At 41.1% G+C, this 19,205-nt stretch overlaps 1 protein-coding gene across 6 annotated transcripts in view; it reads left to right on the top strand.

Moving 5' to 3' along the window:
- The window catches only part of fbxw2 (F-box and WD repeat domain containing 2), a 37,974-nt gene extending 21,712 nt beyond the window's left edge, over nt 1-16,262 (top strand). For all 6 annotated transcript variants that reach the window (XM_078549939.1, XM_078549936.1, XM_078549935.1 and 3 more), the window contains 6 exons: nt 995-1,504; nt 3,335-3,529; nt 5,230-5,363; nt 7,397-7,483; nt 11,646-11,815; nt 15,330-16,262. In XM_078549939.1, the coding sequence (XP_078406065.1) occupies nt 1,015-1,504; nt 3,335-3,529; nt 5,230-5,363; nt 7,397-7,483; nt 11,646-11,815; nt 15,330-15,618 (1,365 nt within the window). In that variant the 5' untranslated portion in view covers nt 995-1,014 and the 3' untranslated portion in view covers nt 15,619-16,262. The remainder of the gene's footprint in view (nt 1-994; nt 1,505-3,334; nt 3,530-5,229; nt 5,364-7,396; nt 7,484-11,645; nt 11,816-15,329) is intronic.
- The last annotated feature ends 2,943 nt before the right edge of the window (nt 16,263-19,205 follow it).

The following is a 19,205-nucleotide window of genomic DNA, read 5'->3' as shown; positions in this document are numbered from 1 at the left end:
AGAAGCTCCTGGTAGATTAAATGCAACTTCGTTTTATGGCCATTGCTCGCTGCCTGTCCCATCGCCGACCTGTTTCACACCAGGAAGCTGCATTCGATCCCAGAAATTTTTTGACCAATGATTGATTTTGGATGATTTCTCCAGAAAAACGCTTAAGATGAAAGAATGTTGATTCTCGGCAGATCAGCTGATGTCCACTTTTCCTCGCTGTAAAATTGCTCCTCCTCGTCTTAGTTTTGAAAATATTTGTCCCATTATAGTTGAATGGAAAATAGTAGAATATAGTCCAGAGACTCAAATATTTTTAAGTAGATTTAATGTTACAAGAACAGTAGGAAACCCAAGTGCTTCACTTTTTACTGAAGAAAATCTTGCAATTGTATAGAGCACCTTTCATGAGCGCCGTATGTCACTATGCACTTTACTGCCATTTAAGCTCTGTACTTTTGAAGTTTAGTCATTGTTGTGGTAGATAAGCAAAGAACATAAAAACATTTGAATCCTGACATTGGCATTCTAAATACAAAGGTGTTTAAATTATTTGGTATCATCAGAAATCGGAGATTGTAATTTTTTTCTGTAAAACTTTTCTGTTAAATTTTTGTAATCTGTACTGTAATAAGTAGTGTTCATAATTAAAGCATTGCCTCCGCTGCTCTTTGAGGTAATTCAGGAGCAGAATTTACAATTGCAAATGACATAGTCCAGCAAATCAAATAAGATTGGCATTGAAATACCAGTTGTATAGAAACAAGTGACAAGGTAATTGGTCCTCATGAACTTTTCTAAAAAGAAGCAAATATTGCACTTGAATGAAATTTGTGCTTTTTTGCCGAGAAACTCTGCCTGTGCAAATATGTTCACCCCACAGCTAATAAGGCGGCATGGAGTGCAATTTTTTTTCACCCCGTTCCCACCAAATGGTTTGTCTGCGATTTTAACTGTTCTACATGTAGTTAACTACAAATGTAATATGCTGCCTTACGTTTCACAGGTATATTGTCACATGGCCATATGGAGAGAAAGGACTTTAATGCATGGCTTGAAACCCTCTCCAGTACATTTATCGCCCTGACAGAGACGCAGAAAAATGAGACTCTGGACCACCTGATCAGCTTGAGTGGGGCTGTCCAGTTGAGGCACCTCTCCAACAACCTGGAAACGCTTCTGAAACGAGACTTTCTCAAACTGCTTCCACTAGAGCTTAGTTTTTATCTGTTGAAATGGCTTGACCCATCAACCCTACTCAATTGCTGCCTAGTCTGTAAGCAGTGGAATAAGGTGATAAGTGCCTGTACTGAAGTTTGGCAGGAGGCCTGTCAAAGCTTAGGATGGCAAATTGACGATACAATTCAGGACACTCTGCACTGGAAGAAGATTTACCTGAAGGCGGTTAGAAGGATAAAACAACTACAGGACAAAGAAGCCTTTGAGACCTCCTCTTTGATTGGCCACAGCGCTAGAGTGTATGCTCTTTATTATAAAGATGGATTGTTGTGCACAGGTCAGTATAAATAAAATATCACCATTCCAAGAATGTTTGGAAATAAAAATGCATGCAAGATATAACTTGTGAAAAGCTCATCTCTGCTAAACATGGGGCTTTTACTGAAATAGCAACCGTTAAAATCAAGGAGTCAATTATTAGCCAGATTTTATAGGTGGAATTAAAGATGATGCTTTCTTTTTTGCATTTTATTCTTTTCATCCTAACCTTTTCTCCCAGCTGTTAGCTGCCACTTAGTGTCCTTCAACCAAGAGGGCAGACTGATCAGCGCTGTAGCCCTCTCTGTCTGCTGTCCAGTTGGTTTTTGGTTGTTGGGAAGTAGTCAAGAGTTGGAATTTTCCTCACTTTTTTTGTTCTTTTCTCCCCTTCCTTCCGTGCAATAAAGTCAACACCGATGTAGTTTGCTCTGCCTGAGCAGCCTGGCTGTGTATTCGAATGACTGCCAACCTGGAGGAACACGCAGCTGTTGATGAGAGTCAGAAATCTCCAGGTCATCAACCTGCCGGTGTCAGTTGTGACTGGTTGTGGTTGTCATTAATCTTTTGGGTATTTGTTGGGTGCGTTATAATCCTTTCTAGACAAGGATTATCTGAAAAACACCATCAAATGTCACATTATAATTCTTCAGGTTAAAATGAGTATGAATTACGGTGTCTGTAAATTTAGAATTCTGTGGGTGTAATGACCTCACCAGCACACGGTACCATCATTGCTTGATTTTTACTAAAACAAGCATAATCTGTTTATATCTGCCTGTTACTGCTTCATTTGATTGTGGGCTATTTTCAGAGTGTAATTCAGTATGGTTTGTGTGGGTTTGGCGTGTGTTCTACTTGTCATTGATACTAGCTTGTAATGTGTCTAGTCCGTTTGACTGATGGTCACTTGGCTGAATAGACACTTGAGATGACATAACATTCCCTTATGCACAATGCTGCTCAGAGTGAACACATGTGCTCAGTACAGAAACTGAATCTGGAGCACTGACCAAAACACAATACATTTTCCTTCAGGGTCCAAAACATCTCTGATCAAGCATAGAGCTTTTTTATTTATCTTCAAAATAATTCTTCAGTTGCAGTTATAATAAATAGAGTTCCTGCTTTTCGTTCAGGCATCTTTTTTTTTACTTTGCTTTGGCTAACTGAGTCCAGGTCCAGGGACATGCTGAGCAAAAAGACCTGAGGGTCAGAGGTAGGAAGCAAGTGACCCAAATTATATTAGCGTACAATTGAGTGAGTTCCACTTTAGAAAGTAACTTTGGATACACTAATATTGTAGTGAATTTTGTAGTGAAAATACTGCGGTTGTAACCTCTTAGTATTAATACTCGCTTGTGTTACATGTAAAGCAGCTTTTGTGTATGTCATTGCTTTCTGAGACTGCTTATTGTATAGACTTTGTTTTATGTACTTTACTAGCAACAAATTTACTGTAGCTGGGTGAATCTAAACAATATAACTAATGGTGATTTGCTATTTATCAGCTACTTAGGGTCCAGATTCAGAACTTACATAAAGTACATATTTCTAAACAAAGTTACATATAGTTGGGGTGGGGGGGTGATGGAGGACTTTCTCAACTCTGCTTAAACTCACGTGAGCTGAGTGCAATGACTGTTGAAACTATAGTTGGGGTTTGAATGTGCCCAAATTAGAGAGACCCGTCAGTTCAGAATGATTGAATCTCCTTTTGCAGAAATTGGAAATAATGGAAATTATAATCTTATTTGTATTGTAAAATGTACATGCATCATTGCATTGCGAAGTTCTTTCTTATCAGATACAGTGCTGAAAAGATCACTGAATTCATTTTTTTAAACTATAGGCTCTGATGATCTATCTGCCAAACTCTGGGATGTTTGTACTGGTCAGTGTATATATGGGATCCAGACTCACACATGTGCGACAGTAAAGTTTGATGAGCAGAAACTAGTTACAGGATCATTTGATAACACAATAGCCTGCTGGGACTGGAGCTCAGGAGCCAAAACCCAAAACTTCCGAGGTCATACAGGAGCAGGTAATGAACAACAAGCTATCTTTCTAGATAATTTTTACCAGCACTTCTGCTACGTGTCCTTCAGAGTAAACTCGTGATGAAATTAAAAGTGGCTGTTTAAACTCAGGTGTTTATCTTGGTATGTCAGTTATGTAATGCCTGACATACTAAGGTCTCTAACTTAGCGAATACATACTTTCCCTCATAAAAGAAGCCCTAAAAAGCCTCCATGTGGTGTATGGCAATTTTTTTCATCATGTAGCTCCAAAATATTCGGTGTACACTGGTTTGTTAACTACTCACACCCGCAACACTAACTGTCCTCTGTAATTTCACACTCTTAGGGCAGAATTCTCCGGTTGGCAAGCGGGGGTGGGGCCCACTTGCTGATGCGTTAAATGACACACAGTGATGTTGGGCGGGCGCCCAGACGTCACCGCGCATCATTTAGATTGTCAGTTCGGCGGGCGCGCAGCTGACTCAGTTGTGCCATTTAAATAGTCATTCACTCAATTAAATGAGCGGGCAGGCGAAGAGCCCAGGCGGCCTTCACATTTTTCATGAAACCTCATCCACGGGCGGTATGAGATTTCATGAGGGTGTTTTAAAATGTAATAAAAATGTTTGCATTAATTCTTTGACATGTCCCAGCTCGTGTGACAGTGTCACATGAGGGGACATGTTTCAAAAGTTTTTTCCTTCCTTTATTTAAACTTACACATGTCAAATGGATCTCCCTGAGGCACCTCCGTGCTTCAGGGAGATCTCTGCGCTCTTTAGCACGCGCTTGTGCGAAAGAGTGCAGGGAACCACTCGGAATTCCCACACGCCCGCACAGGGAATGCACGGCACTCCCGGACGCGCGTCATGATGGGCGGGCCTTAATTGGCCTGCCCACGTAAAATGGTGGCACGTTCCCGATCGGGGGTGCTGATCGAGTTCACGCTCACCCCCGCACAACCCCCCATCGGGAGGGCGGAATTTTTCCCTTAAATCCCAAGCACATTTCCTTCCATCATTTAGCGTCGGGTACCTATAATCCAGTGCGCTTGTGCATTTCTTGCTTTTTAAGCTGGTGAGCCAGGAGGGTGTTGTAATTCAGTATTTAATCACAGTTTAAGAACCTTTTGCATCATCCGTCTGATGTTTTCTTCTTCCATAATATCTCTCACATAGTTTTAAGGCCCAATGTGCCACTGCGGGGTATTAAAGCCCAACTGTTTATGTCACATTGTACATCCACCCAGTATGCTTGCACATTCAATTTGAAAGCGTGGTGTACCAGTTTTGATAACTTGTCTTGAGTGTACTTTAGTCTTCCGACTAGAGGCTTCATTCACTTCCTTGCCCCAACCCCGCAATTTCATCATCTCTGCCAAGCTACCACAGCGACTTGAAGGCTACTTACATCCAAATTGGGACACATCCAGTCTGGTTACCAGTTGTTGAAAGTAACACTGAAATTAAAACTGGTTCCAGTAAAAAGGCCACTGAATGACAAATGGTATAAGCAGTGATTAGAAAGATCATCTAGTTTATTTGATCTGACCCTACCCTCCTCTTCCCTCCTCTAGATCCCAATAGGTTCATCTGTCTTCAACTACACTCCTCTCTGACGGCACATTTAGACCAGACAGAAATGTTATGGAAATAATGGTTTAAGGACATGTTTTTTGTTTATTGGCTCTGAATTTTAATAGCATAAATTTTTCTTTCTCCAGTTTTCAGTGTTGATTATAGTGATGAGCTAGATACCCTGGTCAGTGGGTCTGCAGATTTCACTGTGAAGGTCTGGTCATTGTCAACAGGTATCTGCCTGAATACACTCACTGAACACACTGAATGGGTGACTAAGGTACGATTATTGTGTCATATTTTACTTGCAAAGCTGATTTGTTTCTCCTGTTCTTTTAGTCAAACTTGTTTCAATATGAAGGTGACCCTAACTTTGTGGTTTACCATTTGTTGTGGATTTTGATTTTTTTAATATCCAATGTGATATTAGCACTGGAAATGGATCATTTTCTACTACTAGCTTTCAGTATGTCAGTTCTGAGTCAGTTATAACCTAATCCAGATGCCTTCTAAAGCTCCCTTTTTATGTTGCCACAGAAATGCTCCTTGAGGGAGCTAATACTAGTGTAATTTTTTCCAATCTTCTTTCTGACAATCCCTTTAATTTGTCCGCTTCTAGGCGAGGCACTAATTTGCTGTTGCCAAAATTTGAGTTGGGGGTTCGTTTGGAAACTCTTAAGCCAAGAAGTAAAAGTGCAAAATGTTAACCCCACCATGACTCCATGTTCCGCTCCTTTTCTCTTATTATGTACCTAGTCATCATGCGCATGGCTTGTAGCACCTAGATCAAAATCACTTCATCAAAATGGACTTGTCAAATGAAAACTATATGCCTTGTGCTATCTCGATATAAATTAACTATTAAGATTTCTATGCTCCTACCATATTCCGAATTTTGCTAAATGTGAGACTTCAGAAGAGTGAACAGAAGACTTCAGCTGTAACAGCCTTGCTATTGTGTAGTCATAGGCAATTGTGAAACTTGAAGAACCTTAGCAAAAGTTGGGAGTTCAGTGTGTAGGATTAGATTTCTACCATTATGAAAATGTTAATTATTGTCTTTGATATGAGGTTGAGTATTATCAAACTCAGTGAATCTTGGCCTGGTCACGTTCATGTGCCCAAGCTGAATGTGCAACAATATTAAATGCAGTAAGTCCTCATTTAATGCCAACTCACTTCATGTTCTATCACTTTAATGTTGTTAATAAAGTAGTGTCAATATATCTGTTTAACATTGCCAGTTTCACTTTAACGTCACTTGCCACAGACTTCTGCTTCTGTGGTCTGTCTGGTCACATGATTTTTCCTGCAGTCCTTTCACTCTCGCCCTTGCTCCCTCTTCTACTGGCTCCCGGCCTTGCTGGCTCCCGGTTTCTGTTCTTACCTTAGCCCTTGGGGTATGTTCTTCAGTAACTCCTGACTTCTGGCTCTCCTGCTGGCTTTGCTTCTGAAGTCCTGGGCTCCATCTGCTGGCAGAAATTGCTCAGTGCAGGTAGTCAGGACTTCAGCTGCTACCTGCACCGAGCAGCTTCTGCCACTGGCTGGAGCCTGCTTGATCTAAAAGTACTGTGTGCTGAGCTGAGTACTGTAATTTTTTTCAAAGAATTTAATTGTATTGTATATTGTGTTTCTTTTATATTTATTGATGTATTTTATTTTGCAAGTTATTTCAGTTAGGAATGCACGGTTCTGCACGTGTGTGGTACAGTATTGCAACTCATACATTGTTTTTTCTGAGCGTTGAATGTCTGAAGGAACCTAACTCCAGCTTTAACATTGATTCCTATGGGAATCAATGATTCACTTAAAGTCGTTTCACTTAAAGTTGTGATTTTCAGGAATGCAACCACAACTTTAAGTGAGCACTTACTGTACAATGACTTCCTAACAGGACTGGGTGGAGTATTGGAATTTGTGTGTAGTAAGCCTCAAATAAAATGGATGTTATTCAATATTAGTTGAATGCACTTATCCATAAGTTTGACTTAATTTTAAGTGCACCTCTTAAAACTTGCACGTAATTGGATCGCATCAATGGATTTCAGGAAACTGCTCTAATTTTTTGTTTGCAAATTGATTGTCACATAGGTGAAATACATTAATGTGTGCTGTATGAGCTAGTGGCATTTGGTGAACAATTCTGCTATGCCATTGCAGTCTTTGTTTAAAATGACAAAGTAGAGGATAATTTTGCCACATGATGGGACCTTTAGTCCAAGCTGTTCACATTCTTATGACTAGTTGTGGGTTTTGATAATATAACGTCTGTCTCTCACTCTGTTCTTAAGCCTGTTTTCTTTCCTCATATAGGTGGTTTTACAGGTCAGCCAGGTTGAATCCGTGATGCACAATCCAGGGGACTATATTCTATTAAGCGCTGATAAATATGAAATCAAGGTAACTTCATTTCTAAAGGAAAAAACAAACTCCTCTATTCTCTTGTAGCTTTTTAATATTACTTCAGTTTTTGCAGCAGTCCTTGGAGATTGCTGAGCTTCTCTAATATTACGCACCCCTGAACTGCTATTCGGCAGTGCAGCCATGGCTAGCCCCTAAACCGCTGGGCTTTCCTGCCACTAGGTCCTGCTGCCACTGCCCTCCTCCTCCTTTAGAATGCTCCTTAAAACCAAGCTTTTGGTCACCTGTCATAATGCCTCTTTAAGTGACTTGGTGTCAAATTTTGTCTAATACCGCTTTTGATGTTTTACTCCATCAACGATGCAAATTGTTGTTGACCAGTTATTAGACCATAAGACCATAAGACATAGGAGCAGAAATTAGGCCATTCGGCCCATCGAGTCTGCTCCGCCATTCAATCATGGCTGATAAGTTTCTCAACCCCATTCTCCCGCCTTCTCCCCGTAACCTTATTTTTCAAAGATTGCAGAATTGTAAATTTGCCCATTCCCATTCTGATCTTTGAAAAACTCAACTGTGAACAGCTATTCTGTGATTTTCGTTGTATTAATATCTCCTAGATGTAGCTTTACCCATTTGATTTTTCTTGACAGTCATTAGAGCTCCTGATTCTTTTGTCCTTTGTTACTGATGCACTTAATAAATTATGGGTTTACTTCAGTTGTATGACTTTTAAGGTTGCTTCAAAAAAATGCACAGTGGTATTCTATTTGTTGCTTGTTGGCAACATTTCCTTGGAAAAGTGATTTAGATCACTAGATTTTGCAACAAATCAATGGTTTAATCTGGTATTGTATACCTATGGAGTAGTGATGTTCACTTCCATCGTGCCATGAGTTGGAGGACTAGCTTTGGTGGTGGAATGGATAGACAGCAATCTAGTCCAGGCTTTGTTCCAATATATAACTTTGTCTATGGTTTGTGAGGGAGTTTTGCTGGTTTTCACCCACTGCAATTTGTGGAGGCCCTTTATAACATCAGTGTGCCTGGGTGTGGGGATTCGTCATCATCTCCGAAGAAATCTGTTGACCAGCATATAACGGCAGCTAAAAGACGAGGTGACATGGTGAAAAAAAATTCTTACGCTTTGGTATTTGAAACATGTGAAACCTAGATGCTATGGAACAGTATAAAGTATATATTTTTTAAAACACAAGGAAATGACTTTGTAAAGTTTAATGTTTCTGGTGAAAGTTTGCATCCTAAATCATCGTGCAGCACTTCCCGCTCCAGCTTTGGCCCCTCTTCAGTTCTGGCCCCTCTCCGTAGGTCTGTCAAATGAACTACAAAATTATCACCTGTTTAGTTTCAGTTTCAAACCCATGTTGGAGATGCAAAGTGACACTCTGTCATGCTTCAACTTTTTAATAGATTTTTTTGCAGTTGTTCACCTGACTACCTTTTTCCTCATGCACTGACCTCTTCTGCACGGAGTACTGTTCCTTGCACAGCCCTCAGTATATTTATGATCCTTCATTTGGGAGTTAACATGCAATTTAACCAGGGAGGGTGTCACAATCCCTGAGGAGATTTGACTAACTTTCTCCCCCTCTCTTTCTTTCTCCCTTTCTGCCTCTGTCTTGTTTCTGCATTTTTCTCCTCCACCTCTCTTTTCCAGCTGAAACCCTGTCTTTGTATTTTCCCCTGATTTGCACCCTCTCTGGCAATGAGACCAGATGTGCTAATTCCACTGTCTCTCTGCCTACATTCATAACTTTGATTAGATTAGGATTCACGCAGGAGAGCAGCTTGGTGTCTGGGGCACAGTTGCTATCTTGGTGCTCCTCTTTAACTCGATTGATTCTAAGAATGAAGATTTCTGTTTGTTCTCCAGTTCAGTTTTTGAAATAATTGTCTACATCGCAGCACTTGCATATGCCAAGCTGTTTGAGTGACATTCTTGTGCATGCTGTATCTGTTGTCAAACCATAGGCTTCCTGTATCTGACAGCTGTTTCTTATATGGCCAGCCTGGTACAGGCTCAGTTGAAGGCTTAGCTCTGGGCTGAGGACCTGATGCTGATAAATTATTAGAATCTGGCTGCATGATATTCCAGTTCTAGTGCAGGATTTCTTATGGACCAGTTAACCTTGTGGAAATCCACACTGAATTTGACCTTTTGTGTGCAGACGCAACATGTAGCACAGCTCCAGCCTCGGCTTAATGAAGAACAAGTTTGGTGCTGAATGCAAATCCCCAGTCATCAAAGGTGTTCACGTGTATCCTGATGTTTCAAAACAGCATCGGTTTGCATTCTATCCCAAATCCCAGCGATTGCAAACATAAATTTTTTTCTGGTGCTGGGGAGAGGTGGCTTTGTTACTAATTCTGATTGGTACCACAGATAATGAAGAACTTGATACTGAGTATAACGAATCAATACCTTTTGGCCTTCATCCCTCAAGATCTCTGATCCCGCGTATTTATTATTATTCGTTAACTTATTCCATCCCAGATTTTTGCTGCTGTGTAAAGGTGGTTGAAGTGCTGAAGCAAATGCTTATGGAAACAGCAAACAGCATCTTACAGCACAGAAGGAAACCATTCAGCCCATCATACCTATGCACACTCCTTTCCCTTGTAGAATCCGATCCACATTCCTGTTGTCCCATAGAATGGAACCGGAATTCATATTGTGCATCTTGCAGGTTTTCTTGTGCTGCGTACCAATGCTAAGATTATGGCAAGAGGCAAGTGTCATGCACCCCGTTCACTTCATGAGATGTTACGATCCCCATGGTGACCCATAAACCAACATATATCGAATGACCTCCCAAATGAAGAAATTACTAGACAAAATTTCACTTTATGTAACTCTAACACAAATCTGAATCAATGCAAATACATATATGTATAGAACGATAAATTACACATGGAATAGTGGTTACAGCAAAGGCTATCTCATGGCATTAGTACACAGTCCACCCCACCTGTATAGTCACAGTTTCAGCCACACAGTCTTTTTTTTAATTCATTCACAGGATGTGGGCTTCGGTGGCTGGGCCAGCATTTATTGCCCATCCCTCGTTGCCCTTGAGAAGGTGGTGGTGAGCTGCCTCCTTGAACTGCTGCAGTCCATGTGGTATAGTTACACCCACAGTGCTATTAGGAAGGGAGTTCCAGGATTTTGACCCAGCTTCCAAGCAGAATTCCAGTCCTTTTCCTTCAAGGACTTAGCTAAGTCTCCGCAGGCAGCAGCCAGCTCTTCTGCTCTCTTGGTAACTCTGTTCTTCTGCGTGTGCCAAATGGCCTCTGTATTTTAACATCTTTCCTCTTGGTACTGCTTCCAGGTCAAGAGTCACAGGTCACATGGACCAGCATTTCTTCTTATCCAAAAATTACAATTGATCTCATTACAGGTGATACAAACTCTTAAAGGTACTTTTCAGCATTTTTAAAAACAATTACAGATTCCCCAAACATTTTAGAGTGACTACAAATTTTCCTAACTGCAACTGCTCCTGGGTCAAAGGTCATCACTAAGGTCTAAGCACTACAATTGAGATCTCACCAGTATTTCTTCAAATCCACATTACATTCAGAGTCATCTCTTCAGGTCATCGCTTCAGGATATGAACTTGTTAGTTCCCAATCTGATTTGCTTCACAAGGATGAAGATATTTAAAATATTCTCTACAGTTAAGGATGGCTCCCTCAATTAATAGTTTGGGCCTATTTGTCCTACTATGAAACTGTGCTGGAGATGCCCTCTATTGATATCTCCTTGGGTAGCCAGTTAAAGTGTGAAAAGCGCCAGTGAAACTATACTTGGAATTGCTCAGGTGAGCAAACCACATTTCAAGAATTTCCATAAATCAAGGTTCCATGGAGTTAATAGGTGCCATTATTGGTGATTACCTTATTGTATATTCTTGACACTAGTTTCATTTTTCCAGATTCTATTCCTTATAATGTGAAGGGCCCAGTGAGGACTGTTTTACGGAAATTCATTAATTCAAATACATAGGTCGAGGAAGCCTTTGAGGTTGACTAACTTGCAGTGTAGGGATAGTTAAGTCTTGTGTCCTCTTGTCAAGCATTCTCATGTGTGCACAAATATTTACATATGCTGTGATAGGTTTTCCTCCTTCTAATAGTAGTAATATATTTCATGAAATTTCATTGACATTAACATTTATAGGTTTGGCCAATTGGAAGAGAGGTCAACTGCAAGTGTTTGAAGACTCTTGCCGTGTCAAATGACCGAAGCATATGCCTCCAACCAAGACTGCAATTTGACGGCAAGCATATTGTTTGCGCCTCTGATCTAGGGTTGTACCAGTGGGACTTTGCGAGTTACGATATTATCAGGTATTATGCACGGTTGTTTTGTTATTTCAAAATTATCAAGGACATTTTTCATGAAAGTCTTACTGCCCCACCGTGGGAATGAAGTGGTTATGCTGCTCAAACAGTAACGCCAGGAGTTGAGTTTAAAAATCACTGCGCAAGTCGTGAAATTAAATTCAGTAAATCTGCTAAATTGTGGGCTGGTGTTATGGCACAGCGGATGGTAAAATGCCAAGCTGTTCAAATCCCAGATTTAAAACAGCTGCCACAACTGTTTTGCAATTTGTATTTTATTTCGAGATGCATGCCCTTGAATTCAATAGTAATATGTCCACCGAGGCGTAGAGGTTCTTTTTATAAAACTAAATTAAACATTTATTAATAAAAGAAAAGATTTTAAGCACATGCAAAGGTCTACAAATTACTGCTATATTAACTCCTAAACCCACTAATTAATCTGACTTCCCAGTTACACCTCTGTTAAGGCAACAGTGCAACAGTAAAACAAATAAATTTCAGCAGACCCAGACAAAGCGCACAATACCACAGTGATATTCACAGTGAGTTTTCATAGCTTCGGCTCCCGTAGACAGCAGCATGATGCATAGAGGCTCGAGGCTTTTCACACTTTTTTTGTTAGGTCTTAGAATGCCTTCCCCCTTACGTATAACTTCATCTCCTTTATTCATGCTTCTCCCTTTTTAATGTAAATCCCATTGTTCCAATATCTCTTTACAACTTTCCTTTTCTCTAATATAAATCTTTCATAGTACTCATCTTATCAGTAACCTTTGGGAAAAATAAACACACTGTTTGGCTTAGCTTCATATGGCTAGGTGTAACATCTTACCACCTCTTTGAAATTCAAAGTACTCCAATTTATCTAAAAGTGCAAATGTTCCTCACACCTCGCATTCTAACACTTCAGCCATGTTTACGCATTTAGCATTTCAAACCTGGCTTCCCTTTTGATAGCTCAGAAGTTCCAGGCCAGCTACCTGCAATTTAATTAAATCCCCCACACACACACATCCACACAGAAACTGATCCAAACCCCACTATTAACCTACCTTTACAATAAATCACAATATTATGTAAATTACTGTATTTTCACGACACCTGGAACTAGAACAAGTGCCCCCAACTACCATTTTATCATAAAAAGCAACGTGCTTTGGGGAAGGGAACATGCCACCCTTAGTCAGATTGGCAACACAGACTTCAGGTTTATATTGCACGGTTAATTCAAGTCTTCGGAAGAGGCGTGGCAAAATAATTGCAACGGCAACTCATCCTGGGCGATTAACCTGAACTTGCCACTGTCATACACATGTAAATCAAGTGGAAAAGTATTTCATTTGTGCAAGTTGCAAATGCTAAAAAGTTTAGAAAAAGAATTTACTGAAGATGAACAGTACAATAGAGGGTAATCTAATATTTGTATAGCAGTGTCAATGGGATCAATTTAGAAATGTGGAATCCTTTAGCTTGTCACTTAAAATAAAAATGAGCTGTAAGTGGAAAATTTGTATTTGTCCATTTGGATGATGGTGGGCAGTAATGATAAAGGTTAAATGTAGTTATCGTAACAATTTCAAAACTGCAATTTACTTTTGCAGAAGGACAGATCTCTAGAAAGGGATAACTCATTAGAGAAAATCTTGATGAAATAGGTACTGAAATTTCAGTAGGTAGGATTTTTCTTCCAATTGTAATATTGCAAGTTTTCTTTCAACGGGAGCTTTTGTTTCATTTAAAATGGTGGAAACTCTTTTGGGTAATTTTGAGAAGCAATAGCTTAGTAAATGCAACAGATTGAGCCGGCACAGAATTTGATCCTAGGTTTTCTAACTCTTTTTGATTTTGTTTTCTGTAATTGCATGTCACAATTTATGACTGACTTGCATTTTTTAAAAAAGGGCATCCCGATTTTGTGAATTGCATAGAAAATACAGCTTAGAAGCAGGCCATTTGGCCCAACCAGTCCATGCTGGAGTTTTATGTTCCACCCGAGCCACTCCCATCCTTTCTCAAGTACCTTTATCAACATAGCTCTATATTCCTTCATACGCTAATTCAGCCTCCCTCTCTAAATGTACCTGTGCTATCTGTGCCAACTACTTCCTGAGAGAGAAATTCCACATTCTCAGCACTCTCTGGGTAAAGAAATAAGTTTCTCCTGAAATCCCTTAGATTTTGTTTTTGGTGACCATTTTATATTGATGATGGTCTCCAGTTTTGCTCTCCTCCTCCCGCCCCGACGTCCCCCAGTTATAAAGTTTGCAGTTAAGGGTGGGACACTAATGACTTTCCATTTCTGGCACCCTGTATCCACTTCATTCTTCAGTCTGCTATAATATGGTTAGATGGAGCACAAAGGCCTTTCCCCTCTCTTAGTATCAGAAGAGCTGCCCGCATTGAATCGAGGAAACATTTTACCTGAGTTATTCTATGGGCTTTGTATGATTTTTTGCAATTGGTTCCTATTAGTGTTGAACTAGCGGAAGTTCTGTGCTTTTCAGTTTGGAGTGGAGTTGAAGCCAGATACTAGAAGTGAAAAGCCAGTGTTCACTTGCATTTCTCCATTACCTTTGGTTCCTGCCACAAACTCTGTTCCCTCGCCATCAGCTGTATCCCTCTTCCTGTCCTCTGTCTGAAGCTGAATCTTGCCAACCTACTTGATTTGAGTTGAGCTTCCCCTCTCATCACACAAAAGCGCCTTCTTCAATCTCTCTAACATGGCCCGTCTCTGTCCCGTCTCAGCTCTCCTGCTACTGAAACCCTTGTCCATGCCTTAGTTACTTCTAGACTGGTCTATTCCAGTGCTCTCCTGGCCAGCCTGCTAGGCACCCTCTAAACTTGATAATCAAAAATTATGTTGTCCATTTGGCCACACCGTCTCCCCCGCCGGGAAACTTGAACCTCTTTGGATTTCCTGTACGCGGGTAGAGGCCATTGCCCCTGGGTTCACTGACCAATATCGGCTCCTGGTCTGGCAACTCACCAATTTTTTTGTTTTTCATCCTTGTTTCCAAGGCTTTGTCCTTTCCTATCTTTGCAAGCACCTGCAGCCCTCAGATCTCTGTGTTCCTCCAATTTTGGCATCTCGGATATCTCCAGTTTTTATCGCCCTAACATTGGTGGCCGTGCCTTCAGCTGCCGAGATCCTAAACTCTGGAATTCTCTCCCTAAACCTCTCCACTGCTCTGTATCTCTCCTTCTAAGACTCCATAAAACTGACTTCTTCGACTGAGCTTTTTGTCCTAATATCTGCTTATGTGACTCCGTGTCGAATTTTATTTGAATATACCCCTGGGGAAATGCCTTGCAATGTTTCACTACCTAAAGGTGCTGTATAAACAAACATCGGTGTTGACTGTAGTAGTTCAGCAGAGACTGCTGAACTGGAAATTTGTCCATTTCCTTTTAGACCCTTTGGAGGCACAAGTGTTGACAGACCTGTTCTGCGTTTTTCATTGAACTGCCATTAGTTGCGTTTAGTTACAGCTTCACCTATTTGTGTTTTTCTTGACAGAGTTATTAGAACTCCTGATTCTACAAATCTTTCCTTGCTGAGCCTGGGAGAAGTCTTTGCTCTGCTGTTTGATAGCCATTATCTGTACATAATGGACCTAAGGACAGAGAAACTAGTTGGTCGCTGGCCTCTACCCGCGTACAGGAAATCCAAGAGAGGTTCAAGTTTCTTGGCGGGGGAGACGGCGTGGCTAAATGGACTCAATGGCACGAACGACGCAGGCCTGGTTTTTGCCACAAGCATGCCAGACCATAGTATTCATTTGGTCCTGTGGAAGGAGAATGGATGAAGAAAAATATTAAAACTGTAGGGCATGAACTGCTTGTGCTGCTGTTTCTGGGGATACATCTGAGAATGCAAAATGTTGCATCAACCAAAGTCGTGCAGACCTGGCATTCTCGTGTGTACAGTACGGTTAATTGCCTTTATTTTTTTTAAAATGTCAAATGAAACCAGCATGTTGAAAATTATTTTTACAGCTTTAATCCGTTTGCTTGCAAATTGATGTACCAATACAGGGACGGGGAAGGAAAAAAAAAAACAGTAATATCTGTTTAATTTTACGTGGCACTGTTTAGAAATTTATTATGAGCCAAGGGTTGAAAATTATGCTTGACAAGCACATTTCAATGTAATGAATCTATTGTTTGCAGTATTCTGAACATTCCCTGAATGCCTTCATTTCTTCTGCACCTGACAGTGTGGAACACCTTACTTTTTTATATATAAATATTTCCATTCAGGACTTTGCCTTAATGCTTTTAGTAGTGGTTGCTCTCAAAGAATATGTTTATAGAACATAAGTAGGTACTTTAAATTTGTCCACATTTTATATTTTGGTATAGTCAGTATTTACAATGATATTTTTATTGAAATTTGCCCATGTTGTCACAGTTGTTAATTATCTTCAATATATTCTTTCTGAAAAAATAATTGGGAATTTACTTGGTTGCTTTGCTCATTGTAAGTGTACAATCATGGAACATTTAACACAAAGCAGTGTAATGAAGAAGATATTCCCTTTGCACTTGAGATTGTTAGACACTGTGTAAGCTGTTTCCATTCTATGTTAAGACATTGAGGAGGGCGGGTGTAGATTTGGGGGGGAGGGGGAGAAGAGGGTGGGGTGTCACATTTCTTCCTCCCACAAGACTCGGACATCTGCTAACCTAGTCATTAATGCCAAGACCAGAAGCTGCTGAAAAGGTTTCAGTCGGGGAGTATACTGTCCAGACTGCTTATATAGGAACAGGAGTAGGCCATTCAGCCATTCATTCAGATCGTGGCTGATCTGCATCTACCTGCCTTGGCTCTATCTCTGCTCAGATGGAACTAGTATGCTCCTGCTAGTGTGAGTGGTTTGCTTCAATATTGAATGTGCAGGTGCTCTGTATATTGGACTGTCTTGTAAATTTCCTAGCTTCACCTTGTTGTGCCAACTATTCACTTTCCTTTCATCTTTGGTTCTTGTGTTAAGTATTTAGTATTAATTACTTGTAGCCTGTTTTAATAAGAATTTTTTAACCTTTCTTCAACAGATTAACCTCTTGCTGCCTGACCTAACCTTGGACCATCTGACACACAAGCAATAATCCATTTGTCTAAGGAAGTGCAACCTTGTTTGTTTTTTCATGTTGCCTTTAAGTATATATTGGTGTTTAATTTTAAACTTTGCATTTTCTCATCCATTCTTCAAAATCTAACTATTTAATTGACATCTGTTTACATTCTAATAATGTGTGAGGGATGAAAGAGTTAAGCTTTTCAAATGCACCTGAAACCATTCCAGCAAACTAAGAGGCTAGTGCAATGTTTTACTACCTGTCAAACTTTCAGATACATATTCTTGCAGGCAAATTTTTGTAGCAACAATGCCACACTGTCTTGCCAGTTGTCTATTTTGTTAAGGCACAGCAGATGGTAAATGCTGATCTGCTCAATTTTTAAAAAAGTTCATCCACAGGATGTAGGCTTCGCTGGCTGGGTCAGCATTTATTGCCCATCCCTAGTTGCCCTTGAGAACGTGGTGGTGAGCTGCCTTCTTGAACAGCTGCAGTCCATATGGTGTAGGTAGACCCACAGTGCTGTTAGGAAGGGAGTTCCAGGATTTTGACCCAGCGACAGTGAAGGAACAGCGATATATTTCCAAGTCAGGATGGTGAATGACTTGGAAGGGAACTTCCAGGTGGCAATATTCCCATCTATCTGCTGCCCTTGACCTTCTAGATGGTAGTGGTCGTGGGTTTGGAAGCTGCTGTCTCAGGCGCCTTGGTGAATTCCTGCAGTGCATCTTGTAGATGGTACACACTGCTGCTACTGTGCGTCGGTGGAAGGAGTGAACGTTTGTAGATGTGGTGCCAATCAAGCAGGCTGCTTTGTCCTGGACGGTGTCAAGTTTCTTGAGTGTTGTGGGAGCTGCACTCATCCAGGCAAATGGAGAGTATTCCCTCACATGTCAGACTTGTGCCTTGTAGATGGTGGACAGGTTTTGGGGAGTCAGGAGGTGAGTTACTCTCATCAAGATTCCTAGCCTCTGACCTGCCCTTCTAGCCACAGTATTTATATGGCTAGTCCAGTTCAGTTTCTAGTCAATGGCAAGCCCTAGGATGTTGATAATGGGGGGGCTTCAGTGATGGCAATGCCATTGAATGCTAAGGGCGATGGTTAGATTCTCCCTTATTGGAGAAGGTCATTGCCTGGCACTTGTGTGGCATGAATGTTACTTGCCACTTGTCAGCCCAAGCCTGGATATTGTATTGGTCTTGCTGTATTTGGACATGGACTGCTTCACTATCTGTAGAATCGCGAATGTTGCTGAACATTGTGCAATCATCAGTGAACATCCCCACTTACCCCCACCTTATGATGGAAAGCAGGTCATTGATGAGCAGCTGAAGATGGTTGAGCCGAGGACACTACCCTGAGGAACTCCTGCAGTGATGTCCTGGAGCTGAGATGACTGACCTCCAACAACCACAACCATCTTCCTTTGTGCTAGGTATGACTCCAATCAGCGGAGAGTTTTCCCTCTGATTCCCATTGACTCCAGTTTTGCTAAGGCTCCTTGATGCCACACTTGGTCAAATGTGGCCTTGATGTCAAGGCAGCCACTTTCCCCTCACCTTGGGAGTTCAGCTCTTTTGTCCATGTTTGAATCAAGGCTGCAATGAGGTCAGGAGCTGAGTGGCCCTGGCAGAACTCAAACTGGACTTCAGTGAGCAGGTCATTGCTAAGCAAGTGTCGCTTGATGACCCCTTCCATTAGTTTACTGATGATGGAGACCAGATTGATGGGATGGTAATTGGCCCTGTTGGTTTTGTCCTGTTTTTTGTGTACAGAACACACCTGGGCAATTTTCCATGTAGCTGGATAGATGCCAGGTTTGTAGCTGTACTGGAACAGCTTGGCTAGGGGTGTGCCAAGTTCTGGAGCACAAGTCTTCAATACCATTGCTGGAATATTTTCAGGACCCATAGCCTTTGCAGTATCCAATGCCTACAGCTGTTTCTTGATATTACGTGGAGTAAATCAGATTGGCTGAAGGCTGGCACGTGTGATGTTGGGGACCTCTGGAGGAGGCCGAGATGGATCATCCACTCCGCACTTCTGGCTGAAGATTTTAACAAATCCTTTAGCCTTATCTTTTGCACTGATGTGCTGGGCTCCTCCATCATTGAAGATGGGGATATTTTGGAGCCACCTCCTCCTGTGAATTGTTTAATTGTCCACCATCACTCACGATTGGATGTGGCAGGACTGCAGAGCTTAGATCTGATCCGTTGGTTGTGGGATTGCTTAGCTCTGTCTATCACTTGCTGCTTATGCTGTTTGGCATGCAGGTAGCCCTCTGTTATAGCTTAACCAGGTTGACACCTC

Source organism: Cetorhinus maximus, chromosome 10 (assembly GCF_964194155.1).
Source record: "Cetorhinus maximus chromosome 10, sCetMax3.hap1.1, whole genome shotgun sequence".
Lineage (NCBI taxonomy): Eukaryota > Metazoa > Chordata > Chondrichthyes > Lamniformes > Cetorhinidae > Cetorhinus > Cetorhinus maximus.
The sequence above is the reverse complement of the archived record's forward strand: the minus strand, read 5'-3'. Positions and strand labels throughout refer to the sequence as shown.